Source organism: Malaya genurostris, chromosome 2 (assembly GCF_030247185.1).
Source record: "Malaya genurostris strain Urasoe2022 chromosome 2, Malgen_1.1, whole genome shotgun sequence".
Lineage (NCBI taxonomy): Eukaryota > Metazoa > Arthropoda > Insecta > Diptera > Culicidae > Malaya > Malaya genurostris.
Window position 1 is genome coordinate 285,858,944 of NC_080571.1, and position 24,492 is coordinate 285,883,435.

The 24,492-nt window shown below is 36.5% G+C and overlaps 1 protein-coding gene and 1 long non-coding RNA gene across 6 annotated transcripts in view; one reads left to right on the forward strand and one right to left on the reverse strand.

Annotated features, from left to right (window-relative positions):
- LOC131430421 (unconventional myosin ID) overlaps positions 1 to 17,361 on the reverse strand; it is a 54,625-nt gene extending 37,264 nt beyond the window's left edge. The window contains exons 1-2 of one of the 5 annotated variants that reach the window (XM_058595410.1): positions 17,191 to 17,361; positions 16,135 to 16,588 (exon numbers count right to left, since the gene is read on the reverse strand). In XM_058595410.1, the coding sequence (XP_058451393.1) occupies positions 16,135 to 16,232 (98 nt within the window). In that variant the 5' untranslated portion in view covers positions 16,233 to 16,588; positions 17,191 to 17,361. Of the gene's footprint in view, positions 1 to 16,134; positions 16,589 to 16,649 lie in introns of all 5 variants that reach the window. The other 4 variants (XM_058595413.1, XM_058595412.1, XM_058595411.1 and 1 more) reach the window with 4 other exon arrangements.
- Positions 17,362 to 18,491: 1,130 nt separating this feature from the next.
- Positions 18,492 to 19,110, forward strand: LOC131428058 (uncharacterized). Its single transcript, XR_009229336.1, has 3 exons — positions 18,492 to 18,613; positions 18,665 to 18,961; positions 19,044 to 19,110. It is a non-coding gene; the product is annotated as an uncharacterized LOC131428058 (long non-coding RNA).
- Positions 19,111 to 24,492: the final 5,382 nt, after the last annotated feature.

Here is a 24,492-nt window from a genome sequence, read left to right on the forward strand (position 1 = left end):
GCAACTCGTTGTGACTCGCGACCCGAACCATGTAGCGGGGGCTGACTGCAGGTGTGGGTAGGACGAGGTAGTGGGCCCTACACGTTCTAGGCCTAAAAACCACAAGACCTAAAGCAGTTGGCCCTGACAAGGCGAGTTGGCGCCGCCTTTCAATATGCACCTGGCCCAAATCTCTCTCTTCTCGCGGTCCTTCAGCGTTACTGCAAGGTTGGCGCAGGCCTAGCTAGCCGCCCATAAAAAGGGCTTGCTCAGGAAGTTCAACAAGAAAATTCGGATGGATCTAATCGGCTCAGACCGACGAAAATGGACAAGAGATTGGAAACTCTTGCGACGAAAATGGACAAGAGATTGGAAACTCGGTACGTGGAACTGTAAGTCTCTCAACTTCATCGGAAGCACGCGTATACTATCCGATATAGTGAAAGACCGCAAGATCGACATCGTAGCACTGCAGGAGGTGTGTTGAAAGGGGTCTACGGTGCGGGTCTTTCGCGGGAACCACACCATATACCAGAGCTGCGGCAACACACACGAGCTGGGAACAGCTTTTATGGTGGTGGGGGAGATGCAAAAGCGTGTGATCGGATGGTGGCCGGTCAGCGACAGAATGTGCAGGTTTAGGATCAAGGGCCGGTGCTTCAATATCAGCATAATTAACGTGCATAGTCCCCACCTCGGAAGTAGCGATGATGACAAAGACGAATTCTACGCGCAGCCGGAACGTGAATACGATCGCTGCCCAAGACATGACATCAAGATCGTCATCGGCGATTTCAATGCTCAGGTTGGCCAGGAGGTGGAGTTCAGACCGCTGGTTGGAAGGTTCAGCGCCCACCAGCAAACGAACGAGAACGGCCTAAGACTCATCGACTTTGCCACCTTCAAGAACATGGCCATAAAAAGCACCTTTTTCCAGCACCGCCTCCTGCACCGATACACCTGGAGATCACCCATGCAAACGGAGACACAAATCGATCACGTCCTGATTGATGGACGGCATTTCTCGGACATTATCGACGTACGAACCTATCGGGGCGCTAACATCGACTCGGACCACTACCTTGTGATGGTTAAGCTGCGTCCAAAACTGTCCGTTGTGAATAATGTACGGTACCGGCGCCCGCCGCGGTATAATCTGGACCGACTGAGGGACACCGAGGTCGCGACTGCCTACGCGCGGCATCTCGAAGCAGCATTGCTAGCGGAGGAGGAGCTCAATGATGCTCCCCTGGAGGACTGCTGGACCAGAACTAAAACAGCCATCAGCAATGCTGCGGAGAGCGTCCTGGGATACGTGCCAAGGAGTCGACGGAACGAATGGTTCGACGGCGAATGCCAGGAGATATTGGACGAGAAGAATGCAGCACGCGCAGCGATGTTGCGTCAAGCCACCCGTCGTATCGACAGAGACGAAAGCAGCAAACTCGCCTTTTCCGGGACAAAAAGCGCCACCTGGAAGAGTCGGAGAGAGAGGAGATGGAGATGCTGTATCGTTCTCAGGATACACGGGCGTTCTACAGGAAGCTGAATGACTCTCGCAACGGCTTCATGCCGCGAGCCGAAATGTGTAGAGACAAGGAAGGTGGCATCCTGACGGACGAACGTGAGGTGATCGAAAGGTGGAGGCAGCACTACGATGAACATCTGAATAGTGCACAGGCGGACAATCAGGCTTTGGAGGAGGAAGATTATGTCAGTGTCGCAGCCGACGGAGATGTACCAGTGCCCACTATGAACGAGGTCAAGGAGGCTATCCAACAGCTCAAGAACAACAAAGCAGCTGGTAAGGATGGTCTAGGAGCAGAACTCTTCAAAAGTGGACCGGAGAAACTGACGGAATGCATGCACCGAATAATCGAAGAGATCTGGGACAGAGAACAGCTACCGGAGGAGTGGAAGGAAGGGGTCATCACCCCGATATACAAGAAAGGTGACAAATTGGACTGTGCAAACTACAGGGCAATCACAGTGTCAAATGCCGCCTACAAAGTGTTATCCCAGATCCTGTTCCGGCGCCTATCACCACTGGTAAATGGATTTGTCGGGAGTTATCAGGCCGGGTTCATCAACGGCAGATCAACAAACGACCAAATCTTCACTATACGGCAAATCATCCAAAAATGCCGTGAATACCGGGTCCCGACGCATCATCTGTTCATCGACTTCAAAGCCGCATAGGACACGGTAGACCGTGTAGAGCTATGGAAAATTATGGACGAGAACGGCTTCCCTGGGAAGCTGACAAGACTGACTAAGGTTACGATGGATGGTGTACAGTGTTGTGTCAAGATTGCGGGCGGTTTCTCGGAACCGTTCGAATCACGTAGGGGATTAAGACAAGGTGATGGGTTGTCCTGCCTGCTGTTCAACATCGCACTTGAAGGAGTTATGCGAAGAGCGCGGCTCAACATGCGGGGCACGATTTCCACGAAGTCCGGACAATTCGTGTGCTTCGCTGATGACGTGGATATAATCGGTAGAAACAAGGAGACGGTAGCAGATCTGTATACCCGACTAAAGCGCGAAGCGGTACGAGTAGGACTGAGGATAAATGTGTCTAAGACAAAGTACATGCTGGCTGGCGGAACTGAAAGCGATAGGCAACGTCTGGGCAGCAGTATTACGATCGACGGCGACGAGTTCGAGGTGGTTGACGAGTTCATCTATCTTGGCTCACTGGTTACTGCGGACAACGACACCAGCCGGGAGATCAGGAGGCGCATTATATCCGGAAGTCGTGCCTACTATGGACTCCACAAAACATTGAGATCCAGGAAACTTCACCCCCGCACGAAGTGCACCATGTACAAATCACTGATAAGACCGGTGGTTCTCTACGGGCACGAAACGTGGACAATGCTCGAGGGGGACCTGCAAGCACTCGAAGTCTTCGAAAGGAGGGTGCTGAGAACGATCTTCGGTGGTGTGCAGGAGAATGGAGTGTGGAGGAGAAGAATGAACCATGAACTAGCGCAACTCTACGGTGAGCCAAGTATCCGGAAAGTAGCCCAGGCTGGAAGGGTACGGTGGGCGGGACATGTCGTGAGAATGCCGGACAACAGCCCCACCAAGTTGGTGTTCACCTCTAATCCGGCAGGTACAAGACAAAGAGGAGCGCAGCAAACAAAAATGACAGTTTAGAAAAAAACAACAATCGATTAGTTGTACCAAATTTTAACCAATCAAATTCAAAAAAACAACTAAGATTTTAGTTGTTTCACGATCGCGAGGGGTTCCGTGTGCGGCTAAAAAACATAACTCACTGCAGTAGTATTCGTTTGTGTTCTGCTTATCTATCGTACTGATTGTTTTTCATATTGCTTCGATAAGATAAAACAAATAGCCTTCGGATCATGGCCAATTGATTTACAGAGAGGGAGGAATGAAAAAAAAACTTCATCACAGAATTTTAATATTCTCAATTATTCTAGGCTACTGCGATCTTCCGTTCGCATCAAATCAACATAAAACTTCAAACATTGCTTTGCTTTACCCGTAAGCAATGCATCGACGGTTTGACTTCATTTATTTTTCCCAGAACCTTGAATCACTCATTCGCACGCACACCGGTTCGGGTGAGCGGTTAAACGGTGCTGAGTCCTTATCGGACCTATCGGAGACTCGGTGCAAGCTAATGCGCCAAACACGATGACTCCATCGAGCACAATAACTGTGCCAATATGAATATTACTCGGCTTGTGCAACGTTATTTACTTTTGTCAGGTGCCATCGGGCGCGGAATGTGTGGCAGCTCATCGCCGTCGCCTTCGCTATTCGCGACTTTGTTTGTTTAGATAAGATACGGTCAAGTATTTACTGTTCATAACGTTGCGTACCCCATTCAGCCGACGCTCCACGACACGGGAGGCAGTTCCAGTCTGAGATTGACTTGTGAACTCGATTGTTCGATCACCAAGATTGCTTGACAAACTCGAGTTCTCTTTCTTCCGTGAAGTTCTACGGTATCGGAATCGAATATGAAAATATGCATTTCAAAAGCTTGAATGAATGACTGTTGTTGAAGTTTCATGCCGACACGTGTTCGTGGCCTGAGGAAACACGAAATGCTTGCTCACAATTTCAAACAACTATGAGTTTTAACCAAAACATTCAATTCTGTCGTCTTGTACACAAACGATAAAATGTGACTAATATTTCGCAGTTGCACACGTCTGCTGCTAAACGATAGGGAAAACTCCACTCCAAAAGACGCCCCACCAGCAGATCAAAATATGACCGAAAAAGAAAAGAAAATACCGTATCGGGATCTATTTAAAGATAATCGAACGATGCAACGGCCAACGACCTCAGCAAATGCCGAGCGAACAGCAAATTTGTAACGTTTAAAACACCACCCACTAATCCCTGCATCGATCTCCACTCAACCACCCACCGTTCGTTCAGAAAGCTTTTCCTCACACGCGCAATGTCACACAACCAATCTCTCCCCAGACTGGGTCAATCGATGTCAACCGTTCCGGGCTACGTGGAAATGATCCCCGTCCGTTCAAATCGGATTTGGCATTAGCCCGTTCGTTCGTTGTTTTCGTTCGCAAACGTTACGCATGGGAACGGAACTAATTTGAACCGGTCGTGTTTTGTTGAATGGAGCTGTAGTTTTCACCTGAAATCCTCTTGGTTGGATGAAGTTGGATTCTCCCGTTTTGTGGAAAATTCACAGAATTTATGGGCGCAAACATGCAGTTGGAAAATGTGCTAATTGTTGCGCTAGCACGTATTCAAAGTAATTTTAAATGAAAATCTATTCCTTTTGACGTGGGACTACGTATTTTGTTTGCTATATAGAAGTGGAAAATAAAACCGTACAAACAGTGGATAGGTTTTGAATATCGACAGCTGAATCAATTTTCTACAGATTTTCAAAAAAACACAAAAAAAGCGGCTGCCAAATAAATGTCACTCTCAGTTCCGCTTGAAAATTATGCGAATGAGATTCATGTCCAGTGAACGACAAAAAAAAGCGGAACAGGAGTTTCACAGTTGTATTCTTTCGATCGTTTACCCCTTCAGTCATTTTCGGTGCTCAGCGAAAATCGCATACAGTGCAGTATCGGTGTTCAACCAAAGCGTCAAAGGTGACATGACAAAAACCGATATACCTTATGATCAAAAAAGAACCGGAATTTTCATTTTAAAATTCCCGCGCTTGTCCAATCGGTAAACTTTTATTCTCTCAACGTTGGCAACACTTTTATACATATTCTGTCAAATTTTGACGCATATCGTACGATTAGTTTTTGTTTGGCGTCTATACAAAGAAGTTGAAAAATTTTCGTGTGGCGATTTTTATAATGGATGAAAATTTAGAACAACGTGCGTGCATCAAATTTTGTGTTGCAAATAAATTTAAGTGTTCCGAAACGTACAAGCTTGGATCATGATGAGATCCCTGACCGCCCAACAACATCTGTTACTGAAGAAAACATTGAATCGGCGAAGCAAATCGTGTTGCAAAATCGTTCTGTGCCGATTAGAGAGATTGCTCTGTTGTTGGGCATCTCTTATGGACCAGCCGAACACATTTTAACTGATGTTTTGGGTTTGAAACGCGTCGCTTCTCGGCTGGTGCCAAAAAAGCTGAATTTCATTCAAAAACAGCGTCGTGTTGATGTTGGTTGTGTCGCAGTTTTTGGCCAAAAACTCAACCAATATCATCAACCAAGCACCGTACTCTCCAGATATGGCCCCGTGTTACTTTTTCCTCTTCCCCAGACTCAAATTGCCATTGCAGGGAACGCGTTTTGAGACCATAGAGACCATAAAAGAGAATTCACTGCGTGAACTAAAGGCCATACCTTCGGCGGCCTATAAAACTTGTATGGAAAATTAGACCAATCGTTGGTATGCATGTATTGCCGCAGGAGGAGAGTACTTTGAAGGCGATAATAAAGAAATTTATTAAAAATTGAAATTTTGCGTTTTTCAATAAAATTCCGGTTCCTTTTTGATCATAAGGTACAATGATTTTTTCCTGTTAGTACTCGTATCTATGGTAGTTTTGGTTTCCAACGGAAAACTTCAAAATTTTCAATGTATGTCAAAAAGAATGAGAATTGAAATTCCTCTAAATTACCATACAAATGATATTTTGTTTTCATCTAGGTAAGAAACGAGTGACGCTGACATGGATACTCTCTATTGTTGATGTGAAAGACGAAAATACTGCTTTGCTTTCTGCAAATTTGTGAATTTGAATAAATTCAAATGTTTTGCATAATACAAAGCTTCATTCGAACACATTTTGTAATTTTTCGTGGAAACATATTGAGAAAGGCGTCGGTGAAGAAGTATTTTCGAAATCGCGCTTCAGAAATCATGATTGGCGGTGTCCACTATATGTTAGCGCAAAATTCTCGGTAGTCAAAAAATCCAAGTAGTTGTAGTTGTAGTAGATAGTTTTTATTTCATTCTTTTTTAATTTTTGGTGGTTGTTTAAAGTCAAATGAGGCTGTAAAACTTCCCCAAGGTATCAAAAAACCGAAAATGAAAACGTTTGTTTTTGGTATTGAGTAGTGTGTGCAAAATTTGAAAATGATTTTAGAAGTAGTTTTTAAATTCCGATGGACTCGGACTTTTAAAATGTACTTTCGAGAAATACGTCTATAAAATCGAAGGAAACAATACATAAAATAAATAAAACATTTCAAAAATGTTTTATTAAGTTTTCAAATTAATCGAAGCAAAATTTGACAAAATATTCTTGAAATGTTTTTTACAGAGAAAATATGAATGACTCTACCCGCCCTTTAATCTTACGAATACTAGAGATGGTTGGGTTTCGGATATTTGCACTCGAAACTCGATCAGAACCCGAGCCGGGCAGGTACGGGTTGAGTACGGGTGACAATTTTTTATTTCAGAACGGATACGGGTCGAGTTTGAAAACTAACACTTAGTGATCGATCGTGTATTCGATCCGGTAATCTAAACCGAAACCGAATCCATAAGCTTAAGAAAAACATATATTTGTCCGGTTCGAGTCGGGTACAGAAGAAGATTTTCATGTTTTGTCGGGTACGAGTCGGGTTCGAGTTTAGGAATTTGCATACCTGTCCAATTCGAAAGAATACTATCGTGTTTGTTCTAAAGTGCTTTTTCGTTTCCATTGTGGCATGTGCGTAAGTGAAAAATTAAAATTTTGAAAGAAATTTATTAAATACATTCTCCATTTGTAATCATATGTTCTTCTATTAACTTTCTACCATCTCTCATCTTCCATCGTTTAGCTTTCATCTTTCACCTTTATTATTTCATCGTTCATCTTTAAACTTTCTTTTTTTATTGTTCATCTTCATTTCGTTACAGTTTGTATTTTGTCGTTTGGATTTCATCTTTTGTTTTTCGACTTTGGACTTTTGTTTATTGTCCATTGTTTATTGCTTTAAGCTTTTGACGTTTGTCTTTCGTAATTCATTATGAATGTTTCATTTTTTATCTTTCATCTTTAATCTTTCGTTTTGATCTTTGTTCAACCATCTCTCATCTTCTTTCTACTACCTTTAATCTTTCGTCTTTCATCGTTCAAGTTTCAGCTTGCAGCTTTTACCATTTATCCTCAATCTGTCATAGCCTTTAAGTTTTTGTCTTTAATCTTCTGTTTTCTGTATTTTGTGCGTTGTCTTTTGCTTTTTTTTTCGTTTGTTTTCCGTCTTTCATCTTTCATAATTTATCTTTGATCTTGGATCTGTCATTAGTCACCTTTAATATTTTGTTTTTTTTTTTATCGTTCATTTCTAATTTGTTATAGTGTGTCTTTTGGATTTTCCTATTTGGTTTTCGACTTTGGTCTTTTTATTGTCCATTGTTTATTGGCTTATGGCGTTAGTCTTGTCATTTATGTCTCGACTTTTGTTTTTCATATCTTTTTTCGTTTTTGGTCTTTCATTACATTCGTCCAGTGTTGGTGATTGCCGAAAATTGGACAGAAGCTGCTGTATTGCTATCTATATTATATAAAACATTTTCAATCCAGTAGAAGAGAGAATTTTTACTACATTTCTTCGCTCCACTTCATACTCTAAAAATTTCACGGCCCTTAAAAAAATTACAGTCTGATAATGATCGTTGCTGTGTGGAGTTTCCCAAGAGGGAATCGCAAGTTGACAATTATCGCAGAAAATCGAATCGATGATTCGACTTGATGATTCTCATACTAGGTTGCAATATTTCAAAACTCTTGTGAGGAGCATTCACAGACATTTTCATAGACACAACATATACAAAGGTTATATGCACATAGTTAGAATAAGCGGCAATAGTAAAATGATTCTATCGCAATTATCAACTGCCTGTATAGAATCGGATCACGAAACGAGAATAAGCCACCGTTTGTTGCTTCAGAGAGGATCTCCACAGCAGCGTGCTAGCCTTTGATTCTCAGAAATGTCATCGAGAGAAATTCGCTCTCGCACTGGTGTCTATCCTATGTTAAATGAGCCATGCCGGGTTTTTGTTGCTGCGATGATATCCGTCTCTCTTTGATGGCACTGATTCAATCGTGTGAAAAGTTGCTGGTGAGCGTTCGTTGATACGATAAAAGCCATCCTTGCATTCGTCTCTTATCGTTCATGTTCGAACTATCATCTGTTAGTGTTCATATTAAATTTATCATAGTCTTAAGATTTTTGTCTTTAATCTTCTAATTTCTGTCGTTTGTTTTGTACCTTTGTACAATTGAACTTTTGCATTTTGGCATTTCTGTATTTTTATCTTTTAGGCTTTTCAGTCTTTTGGTGTTTTAGTCTTAATCTTTTAGTCTTTTAGTATTTTAGTCTTTCAGTCTTTAACTTTTGTACTTTTTTATTTTCGTAATTTTTGTATTTTTGAATTTTAAAATTTTGTATTTTTGTATTTTTGTACTTTTGTACTTTTGTACTTTTGTACTTTTGTACTTTTGTACTTTTGTACTTTTGTACTTTTGTACTTTTGTACTTTTGTACTTTTGTACTTTTGTACTTTTGTACTTTTGTACTTTTGTACTTTTGTACTTTTGTACTTTTGTACTTTTGTACTTTTGTACTTTTGTACTTTTGTACTTTTGTACTTTTGTACTTTTGTACTTTTGTACTTTTGTACTTTTGTACTTTTGTACTTTTGTACTTTTGTACTTTTGTACTTTTGTACTTTTGTACTTTTGTACTTTTGTACTTTTGTACTTTTGTACTTTTGTACTTTTGTACTTTTGTACTTTTGTACTTTTGTACTTTTGTACTTTTGTACTTTTGTACTTTTGTACTTTTGTACTTTTGTACTTTTGTACTTTTGTACTTTTGTACTTTTGTACTTTTGTACTTTTGTACTTTTGTACTTTTGTACTTTTGTACTTTTGTACTTTTGTACTTTTGTACTTTTGTACTTTTGTACTTTTGTACTTTTGTACTTTTGTACTTTTGTACTTTTGTACTTTTGTACTTTTGTACTTTTGTACTTTTGTACTTTTGTACTTTTGTACTTTTGTACTTTTGTACTTTTGTACTTTTGTACTTTTGTACTTTTGTACTTTTGTACTTTTGTACTTTTGTACTTTTGTACTTTTGTACTTTTGTACTTTTGTACTTTTGTACTTTTGTACTTTTGTACTTTTGTACTTTTGTACTTTTGTACTTTTGTACTTTTGTACTTTTGTACTTTTGTACTTTTGTACTTTTGTACTTTTGTACTTTTGTACTTTTGTACTTTTGTACTTTTGTACTTTTGTACTTTTGTACTTTTGTACTTTTGTACTTTTGTACTTTTGTACTTTTGTACTTTTGTACTTTTGTATTGTTGTATTGTTGTATTGTTGTATTGTTGTATTTTTTGTATTTTTTGTATTTTTTGTATTTTTTGTATTTTTTGTATTTTTTGTATTTTTTGTATTTTTTGTATTTTTTGTATTTTTTGTATTTTTTGTATTTTTTGTATTTTTTGTATTTTTTGTATTTTTTGTATTTTTTGTATTTTTTGTATTTTTTGTATTTTTTGTATTTTTTGTATTTTTGTATTTTTTGTATTTTTTGTATTTTTTGTATTTTTTGTATTTTTTGTATTTTTTGTATTTTTTGTATTTTTTGTATTTTTTGTATTTTTTGTATTTTTTGTATTTTTTGTATTTTTTGTATTTTTTGTATTTTTTGTATTTTTTGTATTTTTTGTATTTTTTATATTTTTTATATTTTTTGTATTTTTCGTATTTTTTGTAATTTTTGTAATTTTTGTAATTTTTGTAATTTTTGTAATTTTTGTATTTTTTGTATTTTTTGTATTTTTTGTATTTTTTGTATTTTTTGTATTTTTGTATTTTTTGTATTTTTTGTATTTTTTGTATTTTTTGTATTTTTTGTATTTTTTGTATTTTTTGTATTTTTTGTATTTTTTGTATTTTTTGTATTTTTTGTATTTTTTGTATTTTTTGTATTTTTTGTATTTTTTGTATTTTTTGTATTTTTTGTATTTTTTGTATTTTTTGTATTTTTTATATTTTTTATATTTTTTGTATTTTTCGTATTTTTTGTAATTTTTGTAATTTTTGTAATTTTTGTAATTTTTGTAATTTTTGAAATTTTTGTATTTTTTGTATTTTTTGTATTTTTTGTATTTTCTGTATTTTTTGTATTTTTTGTATTTTTTGTATTTTTTGTATTTTTTGTATTTTTTGTATTTTTTGTATTTTTTGTATTTTTTGTATTTTTTGTATTTTTGTATTTTTGTATTTTTTGTATTTTTTGTATTTTTTGTATTTTTTGTATTTTTTGTATTTTTTGTATTTTTTGTATTTTTTGTATTTTTTGTATTTTTTGTATTTTTTGTATTTTTTGTATTTTTTGTATTTTTTGTATTTTTTGTATTTTTTGTATTTTTTATATTTTTTATATTTTTTGTATTTTTCGTATTTTTTGTAATTTTTGTAATTTTTGTAATTTTTGTAATTTTTGTAATTTTTGTATTTTTTGTATTTTTTGTATTTTTTGTATTTTTTGTATTTTTTGTATTTTTTGTATTTTTTGTATTTTTTGTATTTTTTGTATTTTTTGTATTTTTTGTATTTTTTGTATTTTTTGTATTTTTTGTATTTTTTGTATTTTTTGTATTTTTTGTATTTTTTGTATTTTTTGTATTTTTTGTATTTTTTGTATTTTTTGTATTTTTTGTATTTTTTGTATTTTTTGTATTTTTTGTATTTTTTGTATTTTTTGTATTTTTTGTATTTTTTGTATTTTTTGTATTTTTTGTATTTTTTGTATTTTTTGTATTTTTTGTAATTTTTGTATTTTTTGTATTTTTTGTATTTTTTGTATTTTTTGTATTTTTTGTATTTTTTGTATTTTTTGTATTTTTTGTATTTTTTGTATTTTTTGTATTTTTGTATTTTTGTATTTTTGTATTTTTGTATTTTTGTATTTTTTGTATTTTTTGTATTTTTTGTATTTTTTGTATTTTTTGTATTTTTTGTATTTTTTGTATTTTTTGTATTTTTTGTATTTTTTGTATTTTTTGTATTTTTTGTATTTTTTGTATTTTTTGTATTTTTTGTATTTTTTGTATTTTTTGTATTTTTTGTATTTTTGTATTTTTGTATTTTTGTATTTTTGTATTTTTGTATTTTTGTATTTTTGTATTTTTGTATTTTTGTATTTTTGTATTTTCGTATTTTTGTATTTTTGTATTTTTGTATTTTTGTATTTTTGTATTTTTGTATTTTTGTATTTTTGTATTTTTGTATTTTTGTATTTTTGTATTTTTGTATTTTTGTATTTTTGTATTTTTGTATTTTTGTATTTTTGTATTTTTGTATTTTTGTATTTTTGTATTTTTGTATTTTTGTATTTTTGTATTTTTGTATTTTTGTATTTTTGTATTTTTGTGTTTTTTTTTTTTGTATTCTTGTATTTTTGTATTTTTGTATTTTTTTTGTCTTTTTGTATTTTTGTACTTTTTGTACTTTGGTACTTTGGTGCTTTGGTACTTTGATACTTTGATACTTTGATGATACTTTGATACTTTGATACTTTGATACTTTGATACTTTGATACTTTGATACTTTGGTACTTTGGTACTTTGGTATTTTGGTACATTGGTTTCTATTTTTCTCTTTTTGTGTATGTGTTTATTTGGTGTTTTTGGCTTTCAGTTTTCATTTTCAATAATCAATTCTAAAAATAAATATAATTTGTCATGTGGTATCTTAATTTACAACTGATTTTATTCGGACATCAGCTTCTCACCGATCGAATACTCCGAATTGTAACACTCCCATTTGAAAAATCGATTACGAGAAAACCGGAGCAAAATAAATGCTATTAATAATAATATTCGGCAAACAGAAGAAAAAACAACTCAATGAAAATGATTCCACCACTCGGCAAACCACAGCAGCCGCTGGAAATTATGACGTCTGGCTTGCTTTGTTTGAATTCCGATCGGCTATAATCCACTGACATGCCGATAATTGGCGGGCATAATTTGATCGAATGCGCTTCGACCTCGCCTCGATGCTGTTAATTGCAGCAACGCGGTGAGTGCATCGCATCCCCAGCAAAACGATTGCGTATCCAAATAATTACACCGGGCACTAGTCGTAACGAGTGGCGGCGGTAGTATTAATTTTCTTTCTCTTGGTCCACTGAAAGGATGAAAGGGTGCAAGAGAAAAATGCACTTACTCATGTTGGCGGAAAATCCGCGGCCAGCCGCGCACTATCTTTGTGTTGTCAATTAATAAACGCGTGCGGTTTCCACGGTGACGGCTTGATTGGAGATGATGTGATTTGTAATTCATTTCGCTAAATAGCTGGGACTGGTGATGTAATGGATGGACTAACGGAAGGCCAATCGTGCACCTCTCTTCATCGAGTCAATTATTTCAGCCAAAGGTCAAACGAATCGAAAGTTAGCTCTCGACGTTTGCGAAGCCAACCGAACAATTCAATTGCGATTAGGAACATGCATATGTAGGCAGCGCATCGTAGTCTGGATCGGATTTATATGGTAGCCTAAAATTTTGTTAGAATTCATTTTTACAGAAAACAGTTCCGAAGTGTTAGACTATAAAATCTATTTTAGTGATCTTACTCACATTTGGTACAATACTTTTGCCTTCACAATGATAGTGGTTGGGAGAATTCTCATTCCACACTTTTCATGTCTATTGACCTAAACTACATTCAATGTGTTTCTACATGATTGGGCTACATTGCCCTTATGAACAATGACAGTCACAGAATCGACTTCCTCATCGAGTTGATCAGTTCTTTGTTAGAAATGTACTTAGCATGGTCACCAGTGCAGTATCAATTTGCGTTAAAACGATCGTCAGTATCTTTGTTTTTAAGCGAAGATGATTCGTTTTAAAAATTTCAAAAGCAAAAAAAGTGAGTGGGTTATGTCAGCGACATTACCGGATTGACTGACACACTTGCTTTTTCACTGAAGATTTGTTTATTTCCAAGCAATAAAACATTTCGAAAACAGTTAATTGGGCTCGATTGATAATTGATTCATTGTAGTGACATATTTTAATTTTTTATCAAAATTATATTGTTATATCGGTTGATCTGGGCAGCCAGCTACCGAGAAAAAAATATTAAAGTATTTCTTTACTATTTATTCAATATACTGATATATGTTATCTCTGTTATTATCTTGGTAATATTAACGGATTTGCACAATTGTTGATTTTAATCATTCAATTTATAATCTTGAAAGACAAGCTATAACATGGAGGAAGAAAACATACCAAATAAAACTTTTCTCCGAAGCTAGCCGCAAATTGATAAGTTGAATGAAGAGATATCAATTTGAAAATATCTGATAACTAAAAGGAAAAGAAAAGTCCTGCAATTGTCCTCTTTTACGACTTGGGAGCAGGAACCCATTGGATCATTTTTTTTTTCGTCGGATTCCACACGGCATCTAGGCTGGTACTGTTTCGTGAAAAATAATAGGTAATATCAATCTCCTAGTGGACCCCAGCCCCTATTAGTTCCAGAATACTATCCGAATGAGGCTTAAAACTGCCATCCGAGTGCTAAACAGACAAGTGTGACGAGGTTTCCTAATTGTATCCAAAAGTTTAGGGAAACTCAACTTTTGTGTTGTTTATGGTTATCTCACACTGCTCAGAATTTAACCATAAATTATCAGGTGTACAACTTTGCTTCCGCCGTTTTTTTCCAAAATTAAAAGCTTTATTGTGAAAAAGGTCTTACAGATGTATTATTCAAAGTATTCTCCGTCGCTAGCGACAACTTCCTCCCATCTTTCCGGCAATTTTCGGATCCCGGCGCGAAAAAGGGAGTCCTTTTTTGACGCTATCCATGAAGCAATCCATTTTTCCAACTCTTCGAAAGATTGAAAATGTTGATCTGCCAGGCCGTGTGCCATCGAACGGAATAGGTGGAAGTCAGAAGGGGCGACATCTGGGGAAAACGGTGGGTGGGGCAAGACTTCCCATTTCAGCGTTTCTAGGTAATTTTTGACCACTTTTGCGACGTGAGGCCGAGCATTGTCGTGTTGGAGGATGACTTTGCCATGTCGCTCTTGATACTGTGGCCGCTTTTCTTTTAGCGCGCGACTAAGGCGCATCAGTTGCGTTCGGTAGCGATCTCCTGTGATGGTTTCACCCGGTTTTAAGAGCTCGTAGTAAATTGTTATTTTTCTTTCAAGGTTTTTTCTCTTCCACCATCATGTTTGTCTTCGACAACGAAATCACCATTTTTAAAACGTTGAAACCACTCTCGACACGTTCTTTTACACAGAGCAGCATCATCGTAAGTTTCTGAGTGCATTCGATGCGCTTCAGTTGCATTTTTTTTTCGAATTGTAACAGAAAAGTAGAACTTCCCGCAAATGGCGAGAATTGGGCACATAAACAGACATTTTCGAGGGTGAATAATACGAAAACAAGAACATCTGTCACTGAAACGGCGATGACAATTCGTTATGCACTGTACACACTCACTTTAAAGGCATTATCAACTATGTATTTTGAACAGCCTCAGCCGGTACAGCCACCTATCGGAAAACGGCGGAAGCAAAGTTGTACACCTGATACTAATCAAATTTCTGATAGCATAGAGAAATAATTATATTGAAGCGTCTAACAACTCGAGATATTCTACGATTAAGTTCTCCCCTTTTTCCACAGGACGAATTTTGAAAGGACGCTCCATAGTAAAATAAGACGTATTCACGCCTAAAAATGTTTGTATCCGAATTTTCGAAGTTTTGTTTTTATTATTTTTTTAGCGAATTACTGAATTTATGCGGTATTTTCATGCAGTACAAAATCTTTAATGTTTGTAATATTTTCTTCGATTGAAATACTTGTGGCAACAGTTTTGATTTATTTCGCACTTTTTTGCTTTCGTTGGCCCCGCCTTATTGATTTCCATTCGCAACGTTTGCAGTTTTGTAGTCGGGCAAGAGGACCAGCTGGAAGATTAGATTCAAACTGATCTGGTGGCAATTATCTTCAAAAATATTCAGCAGCAGAAGCTCGATATTCTGATATATTCTTCTATTGGAATACTACCGTCAATATCAATAAGAACGTTCCGTTTTGCGACCGGGCATTTTATTCTTACTATTCTGGAAATGAAATCTTGCAGAATTCAGACAATTCATCGATTAATGAGAACGATATTCAGAAGTGTGATGAAATTGTAACAGTTTTGTTCGTATGTATTCACGGCTTCCAGTTATGCCATTTTAGTTGGACTGCGTAAATTATCAAGAAATTTGGAAAAACTTCGAAAAATTAAAAAAAAAAGTCGGCTTCGTGAAATAACCTCAAGTTTCGAGGTAAAATGCTGTAAGCCTACTTCTAGCCCAATAGTTTCCATAGAAACTAGATTTATATACAAAGTTTTATGTAGCTTGGATCACCGAATTTCCTGTCATTCGATTCCTTTGGGATCTGCTTATATGGAAAAATCGTATGCAAAATGACATCTGTTTCAATTCGAAAGTTTACATTCCATGTATTTCAAAAGTATTACCTAGCCAATTGATAGTTCGGAGCATATCCTCATTAATCAGCACAAATCGCACAGCAAAATTACTCTACCCAAAACGTACGAGGGTCTCGTATTTCACCTCAGCCAGCAGAAAAAAAAATCAACATACTCAAACTTACCGCTTCTTCAGGTTGTCCATGAAATTATCCATCGTGACCACATCGAGCAGTACAAAATCTTGCACGCCGACCTCTTGGCCATTCTGATGCAGTGCCATCGTGTGACTGTTGTTATTGTTGTTGTTGGTGGTGGTGCTGCTGCTGGATTCTCCTTTTTCGTAAACTTGCTTCTCTGCGCTACCCGTCGTGTCTGATGACGATGACCGTCACCGATGACGATACTTTTGCTTTTATTTTTCCACCTATACACGGTTTTATTTTTAGGTTAGGGCCTTTTTACATACACACACCGTACACGGGCCTGTCTGCCACTGCGCTGTGAATCACCGCGTATTCCAAAATCGGCCGTACACTCTATTCCAGCCAGCCAGGAAAACTGAATCACTGTTTGAGTTGTGTTTTGCTGCTGTTGGTCGGCACCGCTAATTCCCATACATAAATGCAGACTCTTTCACTAGAAATGGACACAAAATTAGACCGTATTATTCGGGTCGCGAACATTTCGCGAGCCTAACAAGTCAAACTCATTCAACAGCTACACTTGTTGAATTAAATGACAACGCGAAAGTTCAACGAAACTCTCTCTCTCTCGTGCACCACAGGGCGTCGCGGCGGCGGCGGTAGTAGTGGACAACTGGACAAAAACTGAATCGAAAAAGACAAACACTGCTCTGAATAGGTGGAAGTTTGCCACGGCCCACAGTGCTGCGACAGTACGTTAATGGAAAAGTACACACCGAATGAAAACAAAATTTAAAAAAATCAACCACAATGCGAGAAACAAAAGACTGTGTACGCGGACATTCCGGCACGCCTAGCGAAGCCTCGTTTCGTGACGCTGCTTCTGTATTATCACTTTACATCGAGCAACGGTAAATATTCATGATTTTAACACACCGAACCTGGAACGCACACCCAAACAGAATGCCATTAAAGTTGATTGATTTTCGATTCATCCACTAACCATGCAAATATGACACAAACCCGAATTAAAATTACACTGGTCCCGAAGCAAATTCCCTTTCGTAGCAACAAACCATGACTCACGCCGGTTACCTGTTAAACACTAGTAAAACTACCGGAGAACATTTAGATACAAATTAATAGCGAGAAAGAACCAAATAAACACGCAAAGTACAACGAACTGCTCGGCACTGTTGAAAACCGTCCGTCTTCCGCTGAAGTCACCACAAAAACTAACAGCTGGTAACAAAGCTCATGCCCGAACGGACGCAACGCAAGGAATGATGGGAAATATTCCCACCATCACCAACACTAATGTGCATTGCTGTAGCGGGAGGCGACATGCAGCAGAGTTGAGCTAGTTGCGCGACATCAGTTCATTAGGGCGGTGTTGTAAAGCAAATACCGAGTAATCATATACACTGAGGTCTTTTCGAACGCATTTTATTCATGCAATTTTTTACTTACTTTACTATGGGGCGTCTTTTCAAAATTTACCCACTGAGAGAGTGATAAGTTTTTGATCGTGTATATCGCTTGTTGTGTCTAACGAATCAACATAATTTTTGGAAATATGATCACAATTTTATGATAAAATTTTCAGTTGTGTGACATAAAGTTGTTGGCAACACTGTTCAAACAGAGCTAGTGTTTTTCCAGTCCGTATTATTAGCGTTTTTAAACCGTTTACACGTTAGTTCTTCACTAAAGTTTCTATCAGTTATTGACTATTTGCTGCTCGAACTTGTGTGGAGTGTCGCGGCTACTGTGGATGCATGTTCCATTTGTACATGCTCGGGTGTTTCGCGTGCTCTGTACTTTATATTGGGCCGTCATCAAACTACAGTGGAATCAGTATTTGAGGATTACAGTGATAAATAAAAGAACTTTTATTTAAAACGATGTTAACCGTATGAAAGTCGTAACTCGAATGGATAAAAAAAATGGACGCGGAGTAAGTGCGCCAAAAAAAAACGAACAAGGAAGGCAGTGTTGTCAGTGTCAAAGGTAGCTATGATTCGATCGAACCACATTCGATCGAAAAATCAATACATCGTTATTCAGAATAAGGGCGAATACTTTACATCGCATCAAAAAAATCTATTTTGGATGTGTGATGAATGTGCCAAATTGTTTGAGAACTCGCATCTCATCAAATCGGCAGACGAAAATTCGCCACTTGTGTCACTTACGGAAGCTATCAATCGACGACACGACCAGACACTCCGAAGAAAAATCGGAATAAAAAGTGTTCGTGAGCGATTTACCACCAGTTACCATAAATATAGCGACCCCTTGAAAATGACAAAAACTAACTATTCGAGCAACACTGTTTAAGTTGCTATGAGCTAGTTACCAAGGAGCACCAAAATAAATAAACAAACAGTTTGAAACAGTTGTGGAATAATTCCATATTTCATGATTATTCAAAATCATTTACAAAAAGCTGCAAAAAATAACAATAATTCATTCGAGGGCTGAATTGTATATGAAGTTTGTCAAACGCCTATGCTTGGTGAGTGGTTATCTTCGTATAAATGGATTTCTAAATGCTTTGTGTTTTTAGTTCGATCTCGAAAAAATAAATTATGATGGATTGGTTAGTATCATTACTAGTGAAGTTGTCTGGAGCGAGTTATTAAAAAGTCTACATTCAATCGGCTTGGTGGACTAGTTTTAGACCATGAAGCTCGAGCATTGGCTTCATTCCATACGGGAGCTACATCTTGGTCCGTTCGCGATAAGCTTGCCAGATTGCAACAAACAGCGACAATTCTGAATCTAGAGAGCCTGAGTATTGGGATTCGTCTTCAACAACATGGCGTCTGACACCTAGCGAAGTCCGGACAATTCTTGCGTTAAGGTAAGCATTTACAGGTCATTCAGATTCCCAACGCAAAAGCAAAAATGTTCTAGTACAGATACATTTTTTATTAAATCTGCAGGCTGGACTTCAAAATAGCCGACATAAAAAGTTGAAACTTTAAACGAGGAATGTAAGTATTTCTGGGAACGTTATGAAAGTGATAAATGCTTAGATGAATATATTCCCTCTTAAGATAACACAAGATAAGTTTCTTATTGCCTAAAACAACCGAAATCAATATTTTGGTGGTGAATAACTTGCGTGTCCGGTACGGTACGCCACTACGAATTACATATTCGTTATGAGACAAGTACTCCAGAAGTGTCGCGCCATTGACTTCAAAGCGGCATACGACACAATCGCTATGGTAGATTATGCAGCTATGGCAGATCTCTGAAAGAATAAATTTAATACCTAGCACCTAGCACTCAATGGTTTCGTTTTAAGTGAGAATTTCTTGTTTATGTTTACATTCCATATGTGGTTTCCAAGGATACAGTTTTTCAAAATCAATAATTTACCAACTTGTGTTGCCAGTTCCAGCATTTTTTCAAGCGATTCCGTTTTGACATTACCAGTTACTGAGGGGTAGTTAGATTTGCGATACAGTTTTGATAGTCGAGTGGCAGGTCGTGTCGTCGTATCAATGGTCTACAAAAAGAAATCAAGTTTTGGCTATATGTATTAAATCTGTGTCCTGCATGAAATTCGCATGAAAATCAACAAATCAGTATATTAAAGAAATTACTGTATGAATGGCAACTCTGTTGGTAAATGTAAAAAATGAATACAGCCGAAATGACAGACAGGTTGGTTTTGATGGGGTAACGTGGCGCCATAATGACATATGCGAGTACTGTCCCATTAAAGGATTATTCGAAATGATCGTTAAAATGATATAATATTACGGATAGCGTAGTTAATGTCTTGATACAGGGTCCGCCATGTCACTTTTTTTTAAACATGCAATAAAACACAAACGGTTCATCCGATTTCAAAATTAATTTTTTTAATATTAAAGTACAATCCTTCCGGTTAACTGTGGAATATAATTTCATTAAAATGGCTGCCTCGGCTGGCCTTGCAGTACGCCATACGGTCGGTCCAGTTTTTTTAATACATTTTCGATTGTATGCACACGGAAAAGCCAGCGATCGCAAAACAACTAAAATATTAGTTGTTTTTCTGATTTTGATTGGTTAAAATTTGGTACAACTAATCGACTGTTGTTTTAACTAATCTGTCATTTTTATTTTATCGTGCTGGCAGCTTAGCAACGACACCCAACAAGTAATGAAACGTTTCAGTTGAGCAATGCCAAACACCCTGAGCGAACAATGAAACGTTTCAATGAGATGTCACTCGTGCAATTGAGCAAAGACACAATCCCAGCAAAGCTACTTGTATGCATGAAAGCAAAAAATGTCTCAGTTGTTTCAACCAATTATTCAGTTATTTGAACTTAAAACGCCAATTGCAATAAATATTTTTTACTGTTAGCCTCTTCGGGGGCAGCTAATCGTTCACTGCTTGAACAACGAAATTTTACCTAATTAACTGCTTATATCTTTATCACTAAACTCACAATGGATATAGAAATGAACCAAAAGATTACAATTCCCAAAAGGGAACTCACCAGAAAAATGGTCACAGGGAATTAGTAAATTTTTCCTTCACTTGCAGAATGGCTCGCTGGTAAACCTAATGCTACAGATACACTTTCAAGAAAATACAAATAGTACCACTTCACTTTAGCAGCAAATTTTTAAGCGTAAAGCGATTTTAATAACATTGACATGAACTGTCCTAGAATACATTACTCTCGAATGAAATAAAATCATTTATACTGTAGGAATATCTATTTAACACATGGAAAACTTGTTTTACAATTAACTGTTATATTCTTCTGCATACTTTCACTTACATAAAACGACCACTACGTAACTAACATAAATGACGTTCATTTACCATTGAAAATTTTCAATATGAAACGCTTCTGGTGAAATGAAGAGGTTTTTTGTTCTGCGTTTTGCTGTCTTCGTTCTCCGCCAAGTGACAGCATTTGAATACAACAATTTCGGTTACCTGAATGGTTATGTCAAAATCAACAGATATAGTTAAATCACCAACATTTTAGTTGAAACAACCAGGGCGTGAAACAACAATTGCAATATTGTAATTTTGTGATCTGCGGGTTCTCCGTGCAGCTTTATTTCAGCTATGGCAGCACGAATGTTGTCCTTCAAGGCTTGAATTGTCTCGAGCTTGTCCACATAACACTTATCTTTGACAGCCCCCCAAAGATAATAGTCTAACGGCATCAAATCACAGCTTCGAGGCGGCCAAACGACATCCGAATTTCGACTGATAATTCGATCTTCGAAGACTGTGCGCAGAAAATCGATCGTAGCGTTGGTTGTGTGGCACGGAGCGCCGTCTTGTTGGAACCAAATGGTGTCCAAGTCACTCTCTGAGGATGCATCGGCTTCTCCATGATAACGTGCGGGTTTTCCGTCCACCAGATACGACAATTTTGCTTATTAATTAACATACCCGCCGAGATGAAAATGTGCCTCATCCGAGAAGATGATTTTTTGGCAAACACATTCCGCAACATTACCATGATTCTCAAAGTAAAACTGCACTATTTTCACGCGTTCCTTAAGCGTATACACAACCGTTTTCGTTCAGCGGAAGAATAAAACTAAGTTTCTGTCAAATCAGAAGTGACATTAAGGTTACCAATGTCGAAATAACCGCTAGTTAAAAAAAAAAAATGTTAGATGGCGGACCCTGTCTAATAATTTTCCATCTTATTGACTAGCTTGAATCTGCCCTGAATAATCGATATTTTGAATGATTGATTTTATTATTTCAAAATTCTTTATAAAATTTGGCCATATGTCCATTATTATTATATTTATTATTAAAATTACTATTGCATTACCAAGATCGTCTATACATTTCAGTTAGAGACAATTGCAATGGCCTGTTTTGAAATGTATCGAAGAATCAGATATCTTCGAACTTCATAGTTTAAAAAAAAACTACAAATTTGTCGAACCTAGCCTACATTAGCGAATTAAAAAGGAATTGTTTCAGGTTTAGAATATACAGTTTTAGAATAGTAGCTGTTTAATGTAACTAATCTGTACTTTAGTGTAGGTGTATTGCTTCAAATTCTAGTAGTGAAAAAGGGGAAAGCTTGCACAATTCACACAATCGATCAACTAACTGATATTAGGACGTGTCAAGAAAGCGTGCTAGTTTTTTTTTTTGTATTAATGACATCCAGTTATATATCCGAAAACACCCACGCGGCATTTTTACGGATTTTATAAGTTATGCCGTTTTTTAGGCGAATTTCCAAAGTTATCCGGTTCCTTGTTTTGTCTTAGAAAAACATGAAAAAAATTTCGATTTTTTAGATTACACCAGATCTCCACGTTTAATGTATTTCTAAGATATTTGGCATAAAAAAATTTCGATTTCGGAAATCTCAAAATACCAAGAGTCGATTTTTTAAATTTTTTTTCTGGGATTACACGAGATCTGAACGTTTCATGCATTTCTAACATTTGAAATAAAAAAAAGTCCGGCCGGGATGCCGGTTCGGATAGTAAATGGCAAACGACCTTACTTACTTTCTGATATATCAGAGACTCGGAAAAACTCTTATTTTTAGAAAATGTGTTTAGTTGGCGAATATCCTGGACATAAACCAGAAATGTTTCAATCCAACACGAAATTCTCATTGACAACTAATTTTGTTATTAAAATCAGAAAATTTGTTTCTATTTTTCTATCACCATCATTGCTGAAGGACAGCACAAAGAACGCAAAAATGAAATTGGTTTTATTAACAAGTTTATTGGCCAAAAACTCATGAGAAGTGTCAAAGCAAAACAATCCATTAAAAAGCTAAAAAGGGCAGTCTTGTTGAAACTGCTTGCAAATTGTTTTGATATTTTTCGCATGTGTTACGATATATCCATATATAAGTTTCTTAGCCGATAGGTAAATTTGTGAATTTGTGCACATTTAAAGCGATTGTGGGTAACAATGTTTTTAGTGAATTGAGTTTCGAATGTTGCACTCTCATTGTATATGTTAAATGATGTTTTTTGTATATTCCAACCTTCCGGGCTACGCCGTCCGGTATACTACTTGTATTCAGTTTTTGTTTTCCGAGTGCTCAAAGTTTTCAGTGAGTGAGTCGATTTCGCGAAGTCGAATTAAGGAAACAGCGATTTAGAAGAAAAATTTTCAAAAAGAAGTTTATGTTTCGTTTATGTCTTTTTCTCCAATACAACATCGTATTTATACTTGCCAATAAAGAAAAGACAACCGCAACTGAAATTTTTTTCGGTAGTAGTGTGCCATCTAGTGGCTAGTAGTCATTACGGTGTTAACATTTTCTCGGTGACAGAGCTGCAAATTGCAGAAGCCAATACAACCAGTTATCTTAGTTGAAAACAACGTTTTATTTCTCTATTTCAACTAAAAAATTAGTTGAATGGAAATGAAGTGTGCCTTAGCTAAGAAATGACAGTACATTGAATTGGTGAATTCAACTAAAAAAATAGCCATTTCAACAAATATTTTATTATTACTATGGGAATAAGAATTAAAAAATCTAAATTAGCAAAAGTAAGATTTTTTTAGTTGTCTCAAAAAATAACTAACTAAAATCAGAAAATCAACTAATTTTTTCGCCAAAATGCTGATTTCGGTCTTTACGTGTAAGTTCGACTGCCTCCTGCTTAGGGGCTGTCCATAAAAGACGTCACGCCGCAAGGGGGCCCCCTCCCTCCCCTGTGTTTCATAAAACGTGACCTTTTGTGACAGGGGGAAGGGGGGGAGGTTTTTGGAATGTGACGTCCAATATTTTCAATGAGCGCATTTTTGTAATACCTAATTATATTACTGCTTTGCCCTATTTCCTGAAAAAATCTCCACAATAAACGTTTACGTTCTATAGGAAAACGTGTATTTGTTGATATAAAAGCTTCTTCTTGTAAATTCGAAAATGAGTGATGCAGGAAATCATTTCTGTTGTGATTAGCAAAAGTGCACAGAGGAGCGAGTAAATTAGCGAAATTAATAAATTTTGCCAAATATGAGTAAAAAAGAAAAAGATGCCTTCAAACGGTTTTACTTAAGTTATGCACTGACAATTTTTTCAGTAATTTGATTTTCTAGCATTGATAATAGTATATCATAAGAATTTCTCTTATCTGATTCTGATGCAGTTTATTCAATTGTACTCCATTTGAAAAAAGGGCGGGAGATTAACGATTTCAGACGTAGATCATGTCATGTCTTATCTTGATCATATGTGATTTTCCTTCACCAACATCAAAGCTTATCGAATCATCCAATGATTGAACCTACATAAATCAAGAATCATTTTAGCTCAAAACCACTAACCATATTTTGTCGTGAATTTTACCTTTTCAAAACTCGACCTATGAAAGAATCGGTAGAACTGAATCGTAAAAATCCCGAGTTGTACTAAACGCAACAAC